Source organism: Hyalella azteca, unplaced genomic scaffold, assembly GCF_000764305.2.
Source record: "Hyalella azteca isolate HAZT.00-mixed unplaced genomic scaffold, Hazt_2.0.2 contig12413, whole genome shotgun sequence".
Taxonomy (NCBI): Eukaryota; Metazoa; Arthropoda; class Malacostraca; order Amphipoda; family Hyalellidae; genus Hyalella; species Hyalella azteca.
The window spans coordinates 22,718-46,445 of NW_025942373.1; the positions used below are offsets into that span (position 1 = coordinate 22,718).

At 39.4% G+C, this 23,728-nt stretch overlaps 1 protein-coding gene across 1 annotated transcript in view; it reads left to right on the plus strand.

Moving 5' to 3' along the window:
- The window catches only part of LOC108671183 (sodium-dependent phosphate transport protein 2B), a 39,808-nt gene extending 18,121 nt beyond the window's left edge, over positions 1-21,687 (plus strand). Inside the window, exons 10-14 of the mRNA XM_018158679.2 lie at positions 1,093-1,217; positions 1,662-1,851; positions 2,500-2,643; positions 3,653-3,742; positions 21,617-21,687. Coding sequence (XP_018014168.1) covers positions 1,093-1,217; positions 1,662-1,851; positions 2,500-2,643; positions 3,653-3,742; positions 21,617-21,687 — 620 coding nt within the window. The remainder of the gene's footprint in view (positions 1-1,092; positions 1,218-1,661; positions 1,852-2,499; positions 2,644-3,652; positions 3,743-21,616) is intronic.
- The last annotated feature ends 2,041 nt before the right edge of the window (positions 21,688-23,728 follow it).

The window sequence follows — 23,728 nt, forward strand, 5'->3', positions numbered from 1 at the left end:
CGCTTTCGGTAATGAATAAGAATGAATTTTATTTGCGCAACACGTTATTTAAGCCTAAAATCCTTAGCACGACTACATATCATAAATTTTATTGCAGATCTTCTCCTAACTCACAGTTTTTTCTCTGTCTGAATTATCGTCCGGTAAGCCTTGAGCACCTACACTTGCCACTAGATGTGTATTGAAGTCATTAGACAACAAGTGACTAATCTGATTCTTGTGCTGGAAAATTGACGGAAATTCTTATCCGTCTTTTTGCATGGGCGGGGCCCATATATGTTACTGTGACGTGCTTGAAGTTCAGGGCTGTTGTGGTGCCGTCAATTCCACGAAACGATGTAGTGGGAAGAACCGACTGATTAATTCAAACGATAGTTCTAGCATAGTGATTTAAGTGATTCTATTGATTCAATTACAATCAGTTTTATATATATTATGTAGATAATAGTAACGGGATTGTGGTGCAGTAATTCTATCTTCAAGTCTACTTGTGAAGTGATTCTTTTAGCGTGATTCTCTTAAGGTGGTTGGAGAAGAGTGATCATAGTAAAGCCATTTTCGTGAAGTGATTAAATTAAAGTGATTCTAGCGAAGCGATTTATTGAAGCGATTCTACGCAATTGATTCAAGTCATTTTAATCTAGTGAAGCCATTCTTTGAAGGTGATTGTGCTTATGAATGTTTCTTAAGGATAGCTAGCGCATCAAGCAAACCGATCCTAGTACAGTGATACTTAATTGGTGATTGGTTTACGAGATTTCTAGTGAGGTGTTTTAGCTAGTGATTCAAGCAAGTGATTCTAGTCCTTTAATAATTCGCAGTGATACATTCAGCTGTCAAGTTCTTGTCCAGCAATATGGCTGTTACCACCAGCGACCTGATCACCGTGTCACTCCTGCTGCTCGGCCTCTCCAGTAAAGCAGGTGAGTATGAATTAATTTAAATTAATTAACCTCAACCTCGCCTCACTCAATACACCTTTACTTAATTGATGAACTAATTTAAATTAATTAACCTCAACCTCGCCTCACTCAATTAACTTTTGATCAATTGATGAATTAATTTGAATTAATTAACCTCGGCTTCCCGCAGGTATCGGCATCATCTCCGTGGAGCGCGCGTACCCTTTGACCCTGGGGTCCAACATCGGCACGACGACCACAGCCTTGCTTGCCTCCCTCGCGGGAGAGGGCGAGGGCCTTACCAACGCCGTCCAGGTATATAAAATTGACATACATTAATCATTTGATATATTGAGATTATTTCGAAAAAAATGTTCAGTTGTGTACATTTTTCTTTCATGAATTGGTTTGTCTTAATTTATTAATTTTCTTTATTTCCCTTTATTTTGTTTATTGCACTTTTTATTCAATGTTTTTATCTATAAAAGCAGCAAGAAATGATAAAATCAATAAATATTTGCTTAAAAAAAGGGTGTAATAGTCTAACGATACGATTTTCATTTCTTAAAATTAATCTGTAGCGGAATATTTTCTACGTTGGTTAATTGCAGGTACATGAAACTGGTAATTCTGTACTGCCTGAAATGTGTATGGAATGACTACATAGATGCTTTAAAATTTCAGCCACATGATGGAAAAATATCAAGTTTGGCATATTTTTAGGTTCATACCCAAATTCAATTGAATTATTTCCTTCAGATTGCATTGGTGCATCTCTTCTTCAACATCTTCGGCATCCTGATATTCTACCCGATTCCGTTCATGCGGTTCCCGATCCCGTTGTGCAAAATTCTCGGCGACATCACCGCCCGGTATCGATGGTTCGCTATTGTTTACCTCGTTGGCATGTTCTTCGTCATGCCTGGAGCCGTCTTCTTGTTGTCTCTTGGTGAGTGACGAATGACATTCCTGTTTTCATTATATTTCATCAAACTTCTTGACAAACTGACGGTAGTTGGTCATGACTCTAGTTGGTCAAGACCAAGTTGGTCAAGACCAACTAGAGGTCGAGACCAACTAGAGGTCAAGACCAACTTGGTAGTTGGTCAAGATCAACTGACTCTAGTTAACAGTCATTGAGATATGAATAGCATTGACGACAGTTATAGTGTAGAAAAGGGGAAACGCCATCATAAAACATCCCGACGTAATCGTGTCTAACTCGCTTACATAGCAAAATTGTGTCTGTGAAGTGTATTTAGTTTTATTTTAAGGGAACAGGAGAACATTGCCTGCTAATGGGAGTTTTAAATAGAAAACATTAATTGATTCCTACGTTTTTCAATGTAAATTTTAGTGGAAGCTGATTTTTGAACTTAATATTCAAAAGATACTATTTCCGTTTGATTTTTGGGTTGTTACGTCGGTTTTACTTTTTACACAAACCGATTGAAATTTATTTAATCAGTTTTCACAAGGGGATGGGCGGATGGCTTAGAAACATTATTGAAAACTGAATTCACCAGGGGATGGGCGGATGGCTTAGAAACATTATGGAAAACTGAATGATTGCTTACTAATTCTATTTGGTTTGCAGGTGGACCGATCGTCCTGTGGTCTGTCCTCGGACCCATCATCATCTTCTTCGTCTTCATTGGGATAATCAATTTCATCCAAAACAAGAAGCCAAGTCTGCTGCCACAAATTCTTCAGAATTGGGACTTTNTGCAAAATTTATGTGGTTGAAGGTTTTAGACGGAGAAGGTTTAAGCCAATAAAATCAGTGACAAATACTTTACACTCTTAAATAAGAGGTAGATGCCTAGCGTTGATGATCAGGCTAGAACTAATGTATGACTTAGGATGTGTGTTAGGTTAAAATCAGCTTGCGTCAGTACATTAGTTGCGTGCGGATAACTGGGAGCGCTTTCGGTAATGAATAAGAATGAATTTTATTTGCGCAACACGTTATTTAAGCCTAAAATCCTTAGCACGACTACATATCATAAATTTTATTGCAGATCTTCTCCTAACTCACAGTTTTTTCTCTATCTGAATTATCGTCCGGTAAGCCTTGAGCACCTACACTTGCCACTAGATGTGTATTGAAGTCATTAGACAACAAGTGACTAATCTGATTCTTGTGCTGGAAAATTGACGGAAATTCTTATCCGTCTTTTTGCAAGGGCGGGGCTCATTTGCTAAACTGTGACGTACTTGGAGTTCAGGCGGTAGTGGTGCTGTCTATTCCACGAAACGATTTAGTGAGAAGAACCTAATGATTAATTCAAACGATAGTTCTAGCATAGTGATTTAAGTGATTCTATTGCTTCAATTACAATCAGTTATATATATTATGTAGATAATAGTAATGGGATTGTGGTACAGTAATTCTATCTTCAAGTCTACGTGTGAAGTGATTATTTTAGCGTGATTCTCTTGAGGTGGTTCGAGAAAAGTGATCATAGTAAAGCCATTTTCATGAAGTGATTAAATTAAAGTGATTCTAGCGAAGCAATTTATTGAAGCGATTCTACGCAATTGATTCAAGTCATCTTATTCTAGTGAAGCGATTCTTTGAAGGTGATTGTGCTAATGCATTTTTCGGATAGATAGCGCATCAAGCAAACCGATCCTAGTACAGTGATACTTAATTGGTGATTGGTTTACGAGATTTCTAGTGAGGTGTTTTAGCTAGTGATTCAAGCAAGTGATTCTAGTTCTCTAATAATTCGCAGTGATACATTCAGCTGTCAAGTTCTTGTCCAGCAATATGGGTGTTACCACCAGCGACCTCATCGCCGTGTCAGTCCTGCTGCTCGGCCTCTCCAGTAAAGCAGGTGAGTCGCCTGTTATATACGCTCTTGTCAGACCTTTTTTATTATATTACATTGAAGTCTTCCGGTCGGCGTTTTTGTGCTCTGAAACTGATATTTACGTGTCCGTTGGATGCGGGCTTTGCATCCTTATTTGACTGATGGAGCAAAGTTAGGTGCCTTTCGCGGGTAAGCATCAAAATATTCAGAAATTTCAATTTTTGGAGTCACTACGAGAAATTACGGAGAATTATACGATAATTTTAATCCTATGATTTTTCAAAATTCAATAAAAAGCTGTCCCAACGCTAAAACGAATTGAAATTTTTTTAATTTATCAAATCAAATGCCAAGTAAAAATATCAAGCTGCAATTGGTTTAATTTTTTTAAAGCTAATGTTTAAGGTGCGCCGCTTTCATTGTCCAAGTCGAAACTTTTATTCAAATGCTAATTTTTTAATTCCAGTGTATGATATACGGTGAAGGTATGATATACGAGTGGATGGGCGGATAATTGGTGATTGGAATAGGGATGACAATTGGTATATTGGTGATTGGCATAGGCATGACAATTGGTATATTGATGATTGGCATAGGCATAGCAATTGGTATATTGATGATTTGCATAGGCATAGCAATTGGTATATTGGTGATGGTCATAGGCATGGCAATTGGTACGGTATATTGGTGATTGGCACAGGCATGGCAATTGGTATTTTGGTGATTGGCATAGACATGGCAATTGGTATATTGATGATTGCATAGGCATGACATGATGGCATATTGGTGATTGGCATAGGCATGGCTAAGTAGCCTCAAACACAAACCAGGGTATGAGCTGGGTTTTATTGGAAGGAGAATTTAAGTGATCATATTTGGTAACTTGCCCGCTAAAAGGTTATAAGGTGCTTATACACTGAGAAAGTATATAAGCCGATAGTGGGAGCGGTAAGTATTTTCCTCTTCGAATATTATCCAATTTCCCCGTTAATATGCATCTTTAACGCAGCTGCTCGATGCCATTCTGTTTCAATTCACCTTTCATTTTGTCTAATTAAAGTGCATTTATTCCGAATGCTGTGATGAAGGTAGTTCACTTCATCCGAGACTATTTTCAACAGATATTTCTAATTTTTTGTTATCTTTAGTTGTTTTCTTGCGTAATCGTTTCCTTTTTTGGGTCTATCGGAGACTGTTTTCATATTTAGTCTCGGTAGTTATCATGTCTAATCGTTGCTATGCACAAGATTATGAGTAATTTTTTCATTCCTGTGAAATTGAAGACTAAGTTTCTTGACACTCATTAAAATCAAAATGGGTTAACAGGAGACACGTTTTCTAATACATGACCGACGCTGTTGTACATTTCAGTTAAATCCTGGTTGTGCTGAAAACATACGAGCCTCAATGAGCCGGGCTCATGCTTATGCAGCAGATAACTTTCAAGTTACACCCTTGTGTGGGATCACAGCCGGCTGATGAGTGGCCCACGGTTGGAGTGTACCAATTCGATTCCCATTTTAAATAGGGTTGCAGGGTATTTACCGTTGTTGTGAAGGCAACTAGAGTCTAACAGCTCTAATTGGCTACTTTATTTGTGCGCTTTATTTATTAATTAATTTATTAGTCTGTTTACGAACGAGTTGCATTACTAAATTGAACTGCTCTCAGAGTCTATTAATGCGAGGACATCGAACAATCGTTAAAGATTTGCCCTGAATAAATTTAGCTTGTGAAGTTTTGTTTGCATCGTAATGTGTCGAAAGAGTTTTCTAATAATAATTTTAAATTTTTAATCGATTTCATGAGCAAATTTTGAACTTTGTGATGCGGAATTGCAAAATTTTGTGATGCGGAATTGCAGAATTTGAAATTGTTATCTTTGAAAATTTTTGCTAATTTTAAGGTACATGTGGATGTTCATAATGTGAATTTTTAATAGTGAAATCTTGCTTTAGGTCTAACTTCAATCCTGTTGGGTCGTGCATTGGTGAATTTTTTCCCTTTAAGTTACATGTATCAGGTAGGAATGTAAATTTTTTTGTTGGCGTCACCAAATCAAACGACATGGTTTCGCAACGCAGTACAAATTCCCTTGCCTATTTTGAGGTGACTAAGAAGTATAGCATAGACGAGTGTTTCTCACATAGCTACATTTCGTATAGTTCTATAACAACGCAGTATCTAATAATACCCTTACCTAATGAATTAATATACATTTCAAACCCCACAAATGTGTAGAAAAGGCCTCTGTTATACAAGGCAAATTAAAACGACCTTTTAAAAAATTTTATTGGGCATATATATACTAAAGGGACCCGGTAACCACTCCCAATGAAAAGCCGTAGCTGAGTAATAGATGAACGATCGTAAGCAACGAAGCCAATCAAATGCTACTATTAAAAATAACGCGGCAATCATTGATAGCACTAAAAATTTTTAATAAATTTCTATTTGTTGAAGAGAAACATTGGAACTCATCAGCGCTCATTCGCCAATATTAATTATTTGGTTAATTCTCGAAGGCGGGCCGGACGCGTGGCCGCCGAGGGGGCGATTGAGATCATCCCGGTTCAGTGTTTCCGGACCCTTTCTGATTTTCCGGGTTATTTGTTAATAAGAAAAAGATCTACGAGGACTAAGGCGCCTGATATTTTCTCTTTTCAAGTTGAATCGTCAGAAATGCCAGAAATTCGTGAGGTAAATCCGAAGTTATTGACAATATTGGACGGCCTATGGGTGGCCTAATCCTCCCAACCCCGACTCTCACGATCTGGCGTCAAAGCTAAAAAAATTTTCACCGTTTTCCCGCACATTTTTATCAATTCCGGTGTCATTTTTCCTTGATGGACATTAAAAATACTAAACATTCTATAAAACTTTTTTAAAATTTAATAGAAACTTTTATGTTGGAGAAATTATAGCCTAAAAATACTTAAAATTGTTCTTTTTCTCCCACAATTTTTTTCGATTTCTCACGGCACTTATATATGAAGATTACCTGTTTTTGTTCCCATTTAAGGTACTTTTCCTCTTTGTTCTCTGTACCAAGAACCTTTCTTTTGTTCTCCTGATGTTCTCCAACAAGGAAACTTGGCGCCATGGAATTAATCACTGAGATCTTCCTCTGTCTTGTTGCTGGAGTCGCCGGACCATCAATCTCCTGCTCCAGTCTACTGGCAGTGCGTCTCCATCAATCTCCAGCTCCTCAATCCTTACTTTGCCACCGGCGACTATCATCGTCTTGAATTCCGATTTACAGCTTGTGCCTGTCTACTAGTGGTGCATGGTCACTAGGTGGTGCGTGTCTACTAGTGGTGCATGGTCACTAGGTGGTGCGTGTCTACTAGATGGTGTACGGCAACTAGGTGGTGAGTGTCTACTAGATGATGTACGGCAACTAGGTGGTGAGTGTCTACTAGATGATGTACGGCCATTAGGTGGTGCGTGTCTACTAGATGGTGTACGGCAACCAGATGGTGCACGGCCACTAGGTGGTGCGCGTTCACAACTAGTGCCATTTCACGCACTTTATTTGTCGATTGCCGAACTTTAACATGAGGTCCATGGCTTTTATCAACCAAGTACGCTCAATCGTCAGCTGGTACAACACAACCTAATCCCAGATGGTTTACATTCTTCAAATCCCAGAATCATAACACGAGTCCCAGCTGACGTCCTTCCCTCAACTCTCAGCTCACTCTGTTACATCGTTCTGCTGGCTCATGAGCTCGAATCCCAGCTGTTCTACATCGTTCAAGTCCCTGTTGGCTCTCATCCACCGAAATCTTCTTGGATTACATACCCAAACTCTGAACTTGGTTATACCTTGAGCCTTATAACCACAGTTCATTCGGATGTTGTAAAGTCGAAAATTCTATTAAATTTTCTACTTAAGTTCTGCTAATGACCATGAAAAGCTCGTCGAGATTAGGCGGAAATCTTTAGAAAACTGGGCTTTATTTAGCGTAAAGAAGCACAGGTCAAATTCTTGCGTATTATAACTCACATTTTTTGCTATAACATTTGATATTTTTTTCCCGACCGACAGCCATGACGTATTGTGCTTTGCATGCGAGATATGCGTCCTATTGACCAGCAAAAAAATTCATTTATTCGTTTCACGATCGGAGATTTGAACGCCGGGAGGTTTCAATGGGGGATTATGTTGAGTGATTGATTTTTTATTTGCTTTTCACACCTCCGTCCTCCTCCCTAATCTCCAGATCATGCATTGTGCTTCCTCCTCCATCTTCTCGGGTGCTGATCGTGTTCAATGAACTCGTGTACAGTATTTCGTGGCTGTCGTCGGGTGTCGTTGTTTAATGCTTGCGCCGACAACGGTCGCTACTATTCTGCTAGCGCTTTCATGTAGGTTATTGTTGCGTTCGGAATATCAAAGTTTATGTCTGATTTACGTCCTATATTATGCGATAATTTTAAATAATGGGGTATTATAATTAGATGATAATTTAAATTTTCACTCAAAACGAATTTTTTACATTGCATATATATTACATAAATTATTTTCTTAGCATAATAATTATGATTATGAAATAATCGATATAATAACTAATCACAAGACGGAAATGGTCAGTAAAATAATCAATTGGTTCATTATATTGACGTACAAAAACGGACACGAAGTAAATGCGTGCCGATCTCCCAATAGGAGAGGTAAATGGAAATGCAACTTTGTAGCAATGGTTCTTGAAAAGTTAAACTTCGACAACACTAATATGAAATTTAAATTTAATCCTCGAAAATTACCCAGTTTTATGAACTATTCTTTAAACCGACAGATTTGTAAAATATACAGCTATAACGAAAGAATCGCATGAAACCACCACATTTCAATGCTCCCGTCGATATTCGAGTCACAAGTTTGCTCCTTTATATTCTTTATCTTTCTTGATAAATACGAAGCTGATCATGTAAGTTTGCTACGTATACCGCTTCAATGGTACTTGACCTAGAAGTTCCTAAAAGCCCAAACTATATTGAACTTATTTTTTCTAGTAACCCAACCCTCGCCTGCACCTCACGTGTTTACCCTCTTATTTCTGGGAGGTGTCACTTGGTTTGATGGATGAGTTGGGTGACGTCGGAGAATGGGACGAGTGGATAGAAAGGGCGGGTGGATGGAAGGGATGGGTAAATAGAGGGGATGGGTGGATGGAAGGGACGGCTGGGTGGAGGGGATGGGCGGGTGGAAGAGACTGGTAAATGAGGGTTGGTTGGATGGATGGGACGGACGAGGCAGGGTTGATAATCCAAGGGTTTTTTAATGTACAGTTTTCTATAAACCTATGGTGGGGTCGGGGTTGTTTATGAGCGTTGAAAGAAGTAATGCTGTTCTGTGAGTGTAATGAAATGTGTGTTAAAGTGAAGGTGGGAAGGAGTCGGATGTTATATATAGTGATGGTTTGAGAGCGAGAAATAGAGGTTATTTTCCAGTAGGGAAACGAAATAGTGTTTTGTGTTATAGGAGGGTAGGGGTTCAACGTTTCTCATTTTACGTAGGTGGTAGAAAATGAAGAGGACGATTTTGGGGGTGTGAGAAGAGGTAGAGAAGGCAAGGTTGAGATATGGGGAGTTGGGAATTTAATACATGTATGTCGCGGTCGAAACCAATGTACTGATGAACTTTTACGCTCTTGACAGATTTGAACAATACTCGTGCTGTAAAGTATCAGCATGAAAGCCGCGCTCGAAAAAAAATTATCTTTAACGATAGAAATAAGTAAGTTAATGTAAGAACTACCGTTCGGGAAATCAATAGGAACAAATTTCCTTTCAGTCTCTCGATGAATTGACTCGGAAAATTCGGCGCAGGAAATTAATTGCGGAACCGGGAGGCCGCCAGAACCGCGCTTGCTTAGCCGCACATAAGCAGCTTACCGCCGGCCCGCGTGCATTGACACGGCCTGCGTCCTGCTCTAAAACGACCGTCGTATTGACATGAAACTGTTGTCGTACTGTCGTAAAACGGCTTTCCCGTTGTCATGAAACGGTCATTATGTTGTCATGAACTGGCCGTCGTGTTGCCATGAACTGGCCGTCATGTTGTCGTAAACTGGCCTTTGTGATTTAATGAACTGGACGTTGTGATGCAATAAACTGGCCGCTGTGACGCAATCAACACGGTCGTCGTGTTGCCTGTAACGGCCATCATGTTGCCCTATAATGACCTCCATTCTGTTACCGGCCCTAAAAATTCTTTTGATTTTGGGATTAAAAGCCATCCCTTGAAGGCATCCATTGAACTGTAATTATAATTTTGCATATTTCGATCGACTTTTCGAGATTTATATTGTGGAGGTAGATTACGGCCACACGAGAACACTTCCTTTTGATTTGTAAAGTTGAGATTTGCCACCGATAACATAAATTTACTAAAAAAATTATTATAAACTATCCGAACTGTGCGGGTAACTGCTCCAAACTTTGCGTTTCATTCCAAGCCCAATATCCCGAGGCTTCAGTGACAAGATCTAGGTATTGACTTTAAAACTTTACCTCATTTGCATAGAACTGATTGCAAACTTGTCCACGAACCGGAGTTGTGGACAACTTCCAGTTCAGCTGCTGCTAAAAATTATGTTTCTGAAAATCAGAGCAAGAAGCACGACTGAACCTCAAAAATCTGACTCAAAAAGCTTGAAATTTCAAGCAAACATTTTTTCCCTAAATGAGAAAATGCGGTAAAAAGAGAACTTTAATTTGTTACTGTGCTGGAGAAAGCACATTCAATATGGTGTAGTATTATTTAACATCTACACCGTACAAAGCAAATACGGTAACTCATATTTACACTTTCTTTCTCGTCCCAATATGGCAGGCCCCTCATGAAGGTGCTCGTTCTCGAACCGATGTTCTTGCTTACAACGTAATTGCAGAGGATATCAGTAGTTGGTTATTTTTAATTTAATGTTAGGCGATCAAATTTGTTACAAAATGGTTTATTGTTTTGAATTTGTTTTTAATTTTAAATTATAGTTCGCCGGAAGAAATGTGCGGAATGTTAAGGTTCGATGATTACTGTTGCGAGGAAAGGAGCGATGGTGGGCGCTACGTTATAGGATGTGATTCTGTAAATATATATGTGAATAGATTTGATGTGGACAAATTGTGTGAATATTTAGGTTATATATTGATAGATACGTTTAAATTTTAGCATACCATCATTTGTTTCATTTGTTTCTTTTAGGAAAGCCTCAAACCAAAAGTTAGACTCAAATCGATAGTAAGCCTCAAAAGCAAAGCACCCAAGATGAAAGATGTGAAGTGTCAATGTGCTAATATTATTTTTTGTTCATTATTAAATGTGTTCATCTCAAAGAGTGGTGAAAAAAAGGGCTTTAATTATGATTCACCAATGACTTAAACTTATGCAATCATGTAGGCTAGTTGGGTTTAGGAGTCCCAACAGAATAAACAGACAGCAAAACAATCTCAATTTTTTTATTATTTGTTCGTTTTTTGTGTTGCTATTTCCAGATCAGCTGATAGATAACCCAGTACGACACTAGTTGTATAATGGACTTATTACGATCACGGGACAATGATAAATTTTATTGATGCCTTTACGTGTCAATGTAACTAATTTTGCTCGTCGCACTCATTTTTACATTGTACATCGTTGCCATGATTGTACATTGTATATTGTATGGGCCGCAGTGAGCTCTATATATATTTATATACTCGCTATTGAAGAAGCGTCTTGAATAATTATTAAAACATTGATTTACGATGAACCTTCCCGTTTTCAAACATCGTACTACGTTCCATATTCACGAATTTATAATGAAACAGCCTGATAATTGCGGTGTTAAATTCCTTTCCATTTGCTTTGCGTAGTGCACTCACCACCCGCCTCCGTATATATTGCAGTAGGTCAGCTGGCTTCGTATGTCAGCTTCGGTACCTATGGGTGGGGGAATAAAATTGCATGCTGAAAATTCTTCCATTTTGCAAAAGTAATTCACGACAACAATATTTCATTTCTTAATTATGATTTTAGAAAAAAATATAGTCACTTATGTTTAAACTTTTTGCAGTAAACAGCACGAATAACTGAAGTAGTGCAGTCGAAATGTGGCTGCCGTTGTCATTCTCTTTATTTGGATTTCCTTTGTCTCCGTGTATAACTTACGACTGTCGAATCACTGTTGTATTATCAATCAATCATTCACTGCCTCTATGAGGTGGAATTCGTGTATCTATTCAATGCTATTCGTACCTGGCTGGTGGGAAATGATTTATCATGCTCATGCTGAATACAGGTCGCTAACAAGCTGAAAATTACTGTCCGTAAGCACAATTCCATGATGTCCCTGCCTACCTTATTGAAAATGTTGGCCAGATCAGCGCCGGCTTGCCATCGGATATTGATCGGCCAGCCATAAACCGTCTTTGCTTGTCAATTGGATTTGTACCTGCCGAGGCTTGGCAATGAATCAATACCTCGTGAAATGACCAAGTTGTCTGATGAATGCCGCTGCTCTGGTCGTCAATTTCGGCAGTTTTGAGCCCAGGCAGATTTTCCTGTGCGTGACAGCGATAATTTAACCGATGAAATCAAACGCTGGCGGGGGCAACTGGAACTGCGTCTAATTAAAGAGAGTCAACATGGGGCTTCTAAAACTGCGTTAAATTAAGTCAACATCGGGCATCTAAAACTGCGTCTAATTGAGGAGAGAGTCAACATCGGGCATCTAAAACTGCGTCTAATTAAGGAGAGAGTCAACATCGGACATCTAAAACTGCGTCTAATTAAGGAGAGAGTCAACATCGGGCATCTAAAACTGCGTCTAAGTAAGGTGAGAGCCAACATCGAGCTTCTAAATCTGCGTCTAAATAATTAAATAGAAAGTCCACAGCGGGCATTTAGAATTGCGTTTAAGCAGCGGACCAAGAGCGGCAGGGTTTGATTTACTGGCCCTAGTACCTAGCTAATAAAAAAACCTTACTGCTTGTTAAATTGAACGGTGCCCATTAGACTGTATACGTGACGTAAATATTCTAGACGAATGCCTGAAAACCTGCTGGTGCCCTTCGAAAAGCAAGTTAGAGCCAGGCATCCAAAACGGTGTCCGGCAAAGTCTCGTGTAAAGGTCTCGCAGGATCTCGAAGGCCTCTCGTCTCGCAGGCCTCTCGTCTCGCAGGCCTCTCGTCTCGCAGGCCTCTCGTCTCGCAGGCCTCTCGTCTCGCAGGCCTCTTGTCTCGCAGGCCTCCCTTTTCGTTGGTTTCGCATGCCTCTCGTCTCGTTGGTCTCGCCGGCTTCTAGTCTCGTTGGTCTCGCGGGCTCCTTGTCTCATTGGTCTCACCAACGTTGGTCTTGTTGTTTTTCTTTCGCCTAAAATGTAGCAAGTCTAAGACAATTGGCCGAAAAGATCAATAACGGGTCTTAGTTTCAATTTGTTTAAATTATAAAAATTGTGTACGAAAAATCTGTTCATCATTTTATGATGATAAAACGATTCAAATTGGACCTTTTACTGTAAGCGGACTTTTTGCGAGCGAGTTTTTATAGGGGCTTCCGAGTGTTGCGTGTCTGGCGACCATTGCATTTCAGTTCAGTAGCTCCTGGGGTGACACTTCTTGTAGGCCTTACTTTATCTTATCATGCAAGCCTGATTTAGCCACTCTTGGTGTTTATCATAAATTATCAAATTGCGATTGTACTTGTCAAATAAGATTTATCTGCTTCTCCGCATACTCATTTTCAAGATAGTTTCAGTGATTTTTACGCTAAATAGTTATCGGCTTGAAATCGTTCAAAACCTTGTTGACAAATGACCAAGCCATGCATGCTCACTGTCTGTGCGTAAAATAATATATCAACGTTATAATTCACGTTAAATTTTAACGTTTGCAATTGTCTAGGCGCTAAGTAGCCGCGACCACTATAGAGTTGCGTACTTGCATCTTGAGAAGGTGAATGCGTGCCATCGATCGTTAAGTTCATTTTAAAAATATATATTTTATGTCAGTGCGTGGGTAACATATTTCCTGTTATCATTATTTAGTTTGCACAGTCATTTAATTAGCTGCTCAATTGATAACTGAATTTCTTCATATGCGGCAAGCCCGAATCTCTAGGTGTTTATCATAAATTATCAAATTGCGATTGTACTCGTCAAATGAGATTTATTTGCTTCTCTGGATACTCATTTTCAAGATAGTTTCATTAATTTTTACGCTAAATAGTTATCGGCTTGAAATCTTTAAAAACTTGTTGACAAATGACCAAGCCATGCTCACTGTCTGTGTAATGTAATATATCAGCATTATAATATACGTTAAATTTTAACGTTTGCAGTTGTCTAGGCGCTTATTATTCCTAAGTAGCCGCTACCACTAAGAGTTGCATGCTTGCATCTTTAGAAGGTGAATGTGTGCAATCGTTTAGTTCGTTTTAAATATACTTATCAATATATAGTTCGGTGTGGTTAAAATATTTCCTGTTATCATTATTTAGTTTGCACAGTCATTTAATTAGCTGCTCAATTGATAACTGAATTTCTTCATATGCGGCAAGCCCGAATCTCTATTTAATACATTCATTTGACATTTCCTGCTCAAATATAATAAATTATACTTTTATAATCTATAAGTGTAAAATTAGTAGCGCAATCGAGTCAAGTGTGAGTTACCGGTGATGGCCACCTACTGGCACAACAATTATCAGTGCAGTAACCGAAGCAACTTATTTAAAATGCCGGCATGTTATACGTGGCCTTCGAATGGCCGACTGTAAGCCGGCAATGATGTGGCTCTAATTATTTGTTGGGTATGTATGCTAACATGCCCTATATTGAGGGCCTTATCATCGCGGCCACTATGTGTCGCTCACGATAAGTGGCACCTCTTCTTATAATTAATGTGTTACCTTTGAACCTTTTGACTGGGGCATCAATGGATACGATGGGATTGTATTCATATCGATTAAATCCAGTCGTAGATTTTAGTTAATTTGAATTTGAATCGTCACTTGCGATCATTTATCCCGGCGCACCTGAAGCATCGAAGTTGCGATTCATCAACGGCTGAATAATAATGATAACAATTATGTCGAAATTTATTTGGGAATCAACAATTTGCGTCGGAGAAGTGCTGGCCATCAAACAGAATTAATGTTTCCAGCGACAGCTTAAACTTGGCAGAAAAATGATTTTATTATCTGAGGGCGTACTAAACTGATAGCGTTATTGATTGAAAAAGTGCACCCAAAACTATCGTGAACTAAGTTGGGTGTAAGTGATAATGTCGGTTGTAATTTACGCTTTAATATAAGCGCTTCTAGAGGTGAAATTCGAACCAATAATTACCTTGATGTCTTTCTATTCTATACGAATATATGGTTTTGCGGTACAATATTCCATATAGTTTACTTGCACCCTTATTTATTTACAATATATTGGCATATACTGGCTCGCATCTCCGAAATGGTTTAGCTAATAGCGAGTTCGTTAAGCAGTCTGTCTATAGGCTGTCTTATTAATTCGTTCTACTTATAGAACGAATTGTAATTTTTTACCAGCCTAGATTCAATTATACTATCCACAGCTTTATATTATGGATGATACTTGGACGGCCAAATAACAGAGACGAAGAAATAAATAGATATGAAACATACAAAATAACTAAGGGTTTGTGAAAATTTCGTCACAATTTTCTTGGTTTTATTTATGAGACCGCAGTTTGTGGCATTTTGTGTCAAGTTATCTGTGATTATTGGCCACCATCGCTGCTTGGCGATAGACATGCATGGAAATATCGTTAAAAATTGCACACCACGACTTATCGAGGATTATCTTCGCGGCGTTGATAATGAATCAATTCAAATCATTGGTTATGTTCTAGTTACTGATTTGTTGCACTAAGATTGATGTTCTATGCATTTATGTCACCATTTCTTGTTACTTTGATGACTTTGTGTTTGTAATATTCCACAAGTTCTTGTTACTTTGATGGCTCGGGTAGAGCAATGTTATTCGACCGAAGTTATTCCATAAGTTATTATTAGTTTGACGGCTCGGCTATGCAGACCGCAGCGGATGCCCAAGCTACTGCAGTGCTGTGGTTGGATTTACCGCCCTTACCGCCCCCTCTTCTGTGAGTACCTTCTTTTAAATGGCATTTTATTGTTTGGATATAGGGATTTTAGCAAATATTTAGTTCAATTTATTATTAATTGCATTAAAATGTTTTAATATGACCGTTTGTTTGTTGATCTTGCACGTGTTTGCTGTCACTGCACCTACAATACTCCAAAGGGCACCGTGAATCCTCGCTTACTCCACAGAACATCTCTCGCTCACGCATTCTCTCCGGCGACGTCTCTGCTCACCGACCTCTGGATTTGCGGACGATTTCAGAGCGGCGAAATGTTTTGGCCAGCGAGTGAACAATAGTCGACTTGCGTACAGATGGCCTATCATAAGTCTGTGTATTGGAAAACATTTACTGACCGACTATTTAATCCAGTTTATTTTTCGCAATTTTAGGTCCGGCAGCCAACGTTATGTGACAGCTAACATATGTTATCGTTCACAGCGTTCACTCATTACTAGCCTGCAAGTATGCGTCCATCTTTGAAGTAGGAGGGTGGGTGATGGCTGCCTGTCGGACGAAGACTAGCCGCTGATAATTTTGGTTAGATTTAAAGCTTTTATATATGCCCGGTCACTCAGCTAAACATCAAAGAAACTTAGAACGATGGATTGCCTGGAGTTCATCATGACCGGCCGTCATTATCCCGGCCATAATTTTTAACGATGAAACACACGTCAAAGAATGTAGCAGCGGCAAGTTGCTTTTAATTCAGCATTAACGCGTGTGTTCCAAGTGAGCACGCGTATAGATGGAGCGCTGCCCTGTAATTTGGCCGTACCTTGCAGTGCCTTGTGATCAGCTGCCAATGTATCGTTACTTATTATTGATACCTCATTCAGCTCTTGCTTTATGTTGCTTCTCTTTTAGCTTAAAGTTATGTTCTTTTTTCGCGTTATGAATTTACTTGATATTGAATTGATTCACTAGATTTGATTCACGAATGAATCGGTTAAATAAAATAAATAAATTCGTGCACGGTGCCAGATTTTTTCATAGTCATCCTAGCGCTCAATTCGCACGCACTCTCTACGATCATCGGTAACTTTTCTAATGTATGTTAGGTTTTCCCAATTTTTTTTTGAATGATTATATTTTGTAATTTATTTTTATTTCTTAGCATGTATCAGGAGTGTGAAGGTCTGGGTTGTCTCCTGTATAAATGTAAAGAACTATTTTATAGCATATCCTGAATATCAAGCTGGCGACGTTCATTAATTACCGTGCATGCCCCGTGCATTTCCGTGCATTCCGCGTGCATTGGCGAGCATCCCTCGTGCATTTGCTTGCATTTCACGCGCATTTGCGTGCATGCCTCGTGCATTTGCGTGCATTCCGCGTGCATTGGCGTGCATGCCTCATGCATTTGCTTGAATTTCACGCGCATTTGCGTGCATATCATGTACACTAGCGTGCATACCTCGTGCATTGGTATGCATGCGCGGTGCATTACTGCAGTTCGTGCAGTTGTGCCCACGCATGCCCTGCCGCCGGGTTTGTGTAATGACAGACCACGAACGACTTCAAAGGGCATCGAAATTAGGGCCTTTCTGGACGTGATGCCCAGCCTTATTGAAAGTTAAGGGCGGCTTATCGTCGGCCAATTATTCGACGCCGAAAAAATTCGATGGGGCAGGTGAAGTGGGTCGACTGCAGCATGTGTAGCGTGACGTTGCAACACGCCTTAGAACCTGTGAATATTTAACGTAGCTGTCACTCTGATTAGAGACTACGACTCTTCGTCACATGCGGACCCTGGATGATCAAGTAACGATGTTTTAGGGTACAGGCGTTACTGGTCAGGTAACCAGGGTTTTAGGGTTACTAGCTGAATAAATGCGCATAGTTTAAGGGTTACTGGCCAAATAAATCCGCTATATATATAGGTGTTAAGGTTACTGACCGAAAAAATGCCCTGGGTTTAAGGTTTACTAACCAAATACGAGTTGGCATGAAAACCTTGTCTTGGAAGAAGCAAGCATCCTTTCTAGAACTGCTGAATACGCAGTCTTTTTATCAATTTACAGTCTTTTTTATCTATTTATTAAAATTCCTTTGGAAGCGGAATAATTTTTACTACATAAAAATCTTGATTAAATATGTTGAGGTCTCTCGATAGCAAATCGGTTCGACTCTTAATGTCCGATGCAAGGTGATATGGTTTTCGTCACGTTCAGTTGGATTTGTATAACGTTGCAGTATAGTACCATGACCTCGAATTTCTTACGTCTTAAAGCAACCTAGTTTTTCCGATGATTCCGAAGATCCTTGTTTGAATATAGTCTATTTTGTACCAATGTCAATTTTGTACCGATCTTTACTCGTTTACTAGGTAATTGAAACAGCAGTTGATACATATACCAGTTATTATACCACAATTGAAGTTAATTTCTTGTCATATTTCCACTTGTTACAGAAATCACTTCTGAACTAAATAAAGTTCCTGTATCGAATCATCTTTGACTCTCGTCTAAGGAAGCACGAAATTTCCTTAATAAAATATCAAAATTTATGTATGATTTGCCTAGGGACGTGTTGAAAAATGAAGTACCAGTACACGAGATAGTTCTAGTTGAAAATATATTTGTATCGCAAGGTATAATCATGCATTCACATCTGATTGCAATTAAAGGGCTGACACCTTTTCATTACTTTGCAGCGAGCCCCAATCCTATTCACGGATTGCGATGCAAACTTCTTTGTTAGACTTGGACAGTTATTGTTTACTATTCTACAAGGTATACTTATGGTCAGCTTATGCCCCGAAACTTTGTATTAGAACGATTAGTTATCCTTCGTCCTGTTGAAATTTCATGGCTATTTTCGGGACCATTCGTGTATCATGAAAAGGTGTCATTTTCATATTAGTAAAGCAATCTGTAATTCTGCGTCGGGACCATTCGTGTATTATGAAAATGTGATCATATGAAAATCATATTAGTGAAGCAATCTGTAATTTAACGACATTTTGTGAGAAACAAACATCGCGTCAAGAGGCAAATCATTGTGTTATCTAATAATGAATACTGTGTTATATAGGAAGTATGATTTACATTACAATGTTCATAAGAACCGCCGAGGATTTTAAATTTCAAAAAAATACTATTTATGGAGGGCTGCATTTTTGCGGAGAATATTAGTCGTGTATCGTCATATTTAACGTTTAAATTAAAACCTTACACGTTACAGTTTGATTTTGCTCTCAGAAATGTTCTTTGGGCGAGCGGTGCGTCTTCGGAGTTTGCCCATTTACATACCTCAAAATTTTCTAATGAATGCAATTCAATTGGGGATGCCAAAAGGTCTTTTTCGAACAGAAAGAGGAATTTTAGAGGTAATTCAGATATCCTAACAACCCCCCTCAAAAAAATTGCGGAAGATCCCTTGATCAAAAATTTGAAAGCCAAGAAAATGATGAGTAAATTCAACAAATTTTCAAATGAACCGTTTCAAATACTGCTTACACCACACTCAAACATTTATTGTTATTGGAACGACCAAAGTTATGCTGTGTGAAATTACGTAAGACCATAACAATTTACATTTTCAAACATTTCAGAACGGTTAGTGTTGGGGATAAGGTTTCCGCTGAAAATAGGCAACGGTTACAAGATACTAAAATTTGAGGGAACAGAGATTGAGCTTTAAAATTTAAAAGCACTCTCTGACGCTGGCATGTCGCAGTCTTCGATGTGTAGGCGGTCATCAGAATGGAGTGGAGGAACAAGCAGATGTCAAGTACGATAACTCCTCCCTCGGTGTTCTGTCAATCTCGTGTAGACGTTTAGCGCCAACACTCCGACACAAACACATTCGCACTACGCACATCTGTAGAAAAAGAGAAGACTGCGTCTGGGCAGGAAAACACATTATCGTACCTGAAGAATTAAGGAAAAAATGTTAAAATTATTGGCCAAAATACAAGTTGAACTTTGATTAATTTGCGATCATGAAAAGTATCATTGTTGTGACCGCTACTATGTATTTTTCCTGTTTGGTCTTAATTTAAAAATCTATGTTGATAATTTTTTTCATATATTGATTTAATAAGACTCATTTTTTATTTAAAAGCTACGAATAATTTTGAATTCTCATATTCTTCCGCCTGCATTGAGAACATTTCGAATTCTCAAAATTATCTGCCTGCAATACCTATAATAAGAATTACGTATCAAGCGTCTTCTGGAACAATAAATATAACTCTGTATATAACACTAGTTGTATAAAGGACTTTTTCCGATCACGGGACAATGAGCAATTTTCTTGATGCCTTTACGTGTCAATGTAACTAATTTGGCTCGTCGCACTTATTCCTGAAGAGAAAAGCTTCGTTTCATTGTGTATATGGGCCGTAGTGAGCGTCTACGATGCTTTATTTACTCCGAGTTGAAGAAGCGTCTTGAATAATTACTAAAATATTGATTTGCAATGAGCATTCCCATTATCAAACATCGTAATACGTTCCATACTCTGGAATTTGAGATGAAATAACGTGGCAACTGCTGCGTTTAATTCCTTTCCATTTGCGTATAGTGCACTGACCATCCGCCTTCGTATATATTGTAGGCCATCTGGCTTCGAATGTGTGGGAATAAAATTGTTGAAAATTGTTTCATGGTTGCAAAAGTAATTCACGAAAACAATGATATTTCATTTCTTAATCATGATTCTGGAAAAAATACCAGTCACTTTCGATTCAACTTTTTGCGGCAAACAGCACGAACCCGAGTAACCGAAAAAATGCAGTCGTTGACATTCTCTTTATTTGGATTTCCTTTGTCTCCGTGTATAACTTACGACTGTCGAATCACTGTTGTATTATCAATCAATCATTCACTGCCTCTATGAGGTAGAATTCGTGTATCTATTCAATGCTATTCGTACCTGGCTGGTGGAAAATGATTTATCATGCTCATGCTGAATACAGGTCGCTAACAAGCTGAAAATTACTGTCCGTAAGCACAATTCCATGATGTCCCTGCCTACCTTATTGAAAATGTTGGCCAGATCAGCGCCGGCTTGCCATCGGATATTGATCGGCCAACTGTAAACCTTCTGTGCTTGTCAATTGGATTTGTACCTGCCGAGGCTTGGCAATGAATCAATACCTCGTGAAATGACCAAGTTGTTTGATGAATGCCGCTGCTCTGGTCGTCAATTTCGGCAGTTTTGAGCCCAGGCAGATTTTCCTGTGCGTGACAGCGATAATTTAACCGATGAAATCAAACGCTGGCGGGGGCAACTAGAACTGGGTCTAATTAAAGAGAGTCAACATCGGACATCTAGAACTGCGCCTAATTAAAGAGAGTCAACATCGGACATCTAGAACTGCGCCTAATTAAAGAGAGTCAGCATCGGGCTTCTAGAATGCGACTAATTAAAGAGAGTCAACATCGGGTTTCTAATACAACGTCCAATTAAACAGAAAGTCTACATCGGGCATCTAGAACTACGTCTAATTAAACAGAAAGTCTACATCGGGCATTTAGAACTACGTCTATAATTGAACAGAAAGTCTACATCGGGCATCTAGAACTGCGTCTTATTAAACAGAAAGTCTACATTGGGCATCTAGAACTGCGTCTAATTAAACAAACTCTACATCAAGCATCTAGAACTACGTCTAATTAAACAGAAAATCTACATTGGTCATCTAGAACTGCGTCTTATTAAACAGAAAGTCTACATTGGGCATCTAGAACTGCGTCTAATTAAACAAACTCTACATCGGGCATCTAGAACTACGTCTAATTAAACAGAAAATCTACATTGGGCATTTAGAACTACGTCTAATTAAAAAGAAAGTCAACATCGAGCTTCTGAAACTGCGTCTAATCAAGCAGTCTGCATGAGCGGCAGGCATCTAGAACTAGGTTAGATGTACCAGCCCTAGTAGATAATAAATAAACCTTAATTCTTGTTATTTAGAACGGCGCCCATTAGATTGTACGTTACGTAAATATTCTATTAGAATAATTGAAAGAGCCTGGCATCCAAAACGGTGCCTGGCAAAGTCTCGTAAGGTCTCACAGGTTCTCCTATAGGTCTCTTGTCTTGATGTGCTGGTGATCACTGATGGTGTTTTGCTGGTGATCACTAATGGTGTTGTGCTTGTGATCACTGATGGTGCTGTGCTGGTGATCACTGATGGTGCTGTGCTGGTGATCACTGATGGTGTTGTGCTGGTGATCACTGGAAATTCGATGTGGTGGCGCACAATTTAGTCGGAGCTGCTGCATGGTCTTGTAATCTCAATAGTCGGGATCAGTTACAGTGCTAGGTAGTTGCATTGCTTGGAAGTTGCAGTGCTCGGGAGTTGCAGTGCAGTTACAGTTTGGGTTCATTCCTTATGCTAATTCTCAATGAAAGCAAATGTGCAAAAGGCTTTTTCGTTCCACACCTAGTGCATAATTTTTAGTCGTTTCTTGGCTGTTTGGCGGCACTATTATTCCAGTCGAGTGAACAGCATTGCAGCGTGAGAGGTTACTCGAGCCTATCTTTTCATGATAGAATTATAGGCCGGTTAATCGGCGGCCTACGAATGGCCTGCGAGTGGCCGCTGATACTTTGTACCCTTTTAACCCCTTGTACCCTTTTAACCCTTTGTACCCTTTGTGCCCTTTTAACCCTTTGTACCCTTTTAACCCTTTGTACCTTCAACCATTTTGTACCCTTTTAACCCTTTTAGCCTTTTTACCCTTTCAAGCCCATGGGTGAATTATACGAGGTTTTCGAATTAGTAGTATATACCTGGACATTCATAATGAGCCTGCTGCATATTTTGTGTACTTACAGTGTGTACCTGGTAATGAATGTCAGGCTGATAATCATTGGACGGTGGTCATGCGAGCGAATTTTTGGGTGATGCTAAAACTGTTAAATTTTGTCCCTCTCATGTCTCTCTTCCATTGTATTAATAATGAGATAATATGTGTAACCATAGTGCGTAGAAAGCTCATGGAAATTGCATGATAATTAACTTGAGGTATAAACAGAGCATATGAAAAAAATTAAACGGACTTGAATTCTGTCCTGGAAATTTTGTTGGTAAAGCTCCTTGTTTTATTCCTCAAGGTCTTATGCATAATTGTCGCTATGTGTGCTGGAAATTTTTATCAAAATTATTTCACTCGTTTGCGGCATATTTTATTGGCAAAATTTTCATTGATAAATTGGAAGCGAAAAATAGACACGAAAGGACGCTGAAAGGATGAAAGGACGCTGTATCTCGCCGAGATACAGCGGCTGACGCTACTATATAAGTATTCGTCCGGAACACCAGAATAAGCGGTGATGACTTTGGCAATGTGATTATTCACAGAAAGTTCCACGTCCAGCAGAATGCCCAGGCTACGAACCGTTTAAGACGCAGGCATGACAAATTCATGGTGATCACTGGTGGTGCTGTGCTGGTGATCACTGATGGTGTTGTGCTGGTGATCACTGATGGTGCTGTGCTGGTGATCACTGGTGGTGCTGTGAGTGATCACTGATGGTGCTGTGCTGGTGATCACTGATGGTGTTGTTCTGGTGATCACTGATGGTGCTGTGCTGGTGATCACTGGTGGTGCTGTGCTGGTGATCACTGGTGGTGTTGTGCTTGTGATCACTGATGGCGCTGTGCTGGTGATCACTGATGGTGTTGTGCTGGTGATCACTGGTGGTGTTGTGCTGGTGATCACTGATGGTGCTGTGCTGGTGATCACTGATGGTGTTGTGCTGGTGATCACTGATGGTGTTGTGCTTGTGATCACTGATGGTGTTGTGCTGGTGATCACTGGTGGTGCTGTGCTGGTGATCACTGGTGGTGCTGTGCTGGTGATCACTGATGGTGCTGTGCTGGTGATCACTGATGGTGTTGTGCTGGTGATCACTGATGGTGTTGTGCTGGTG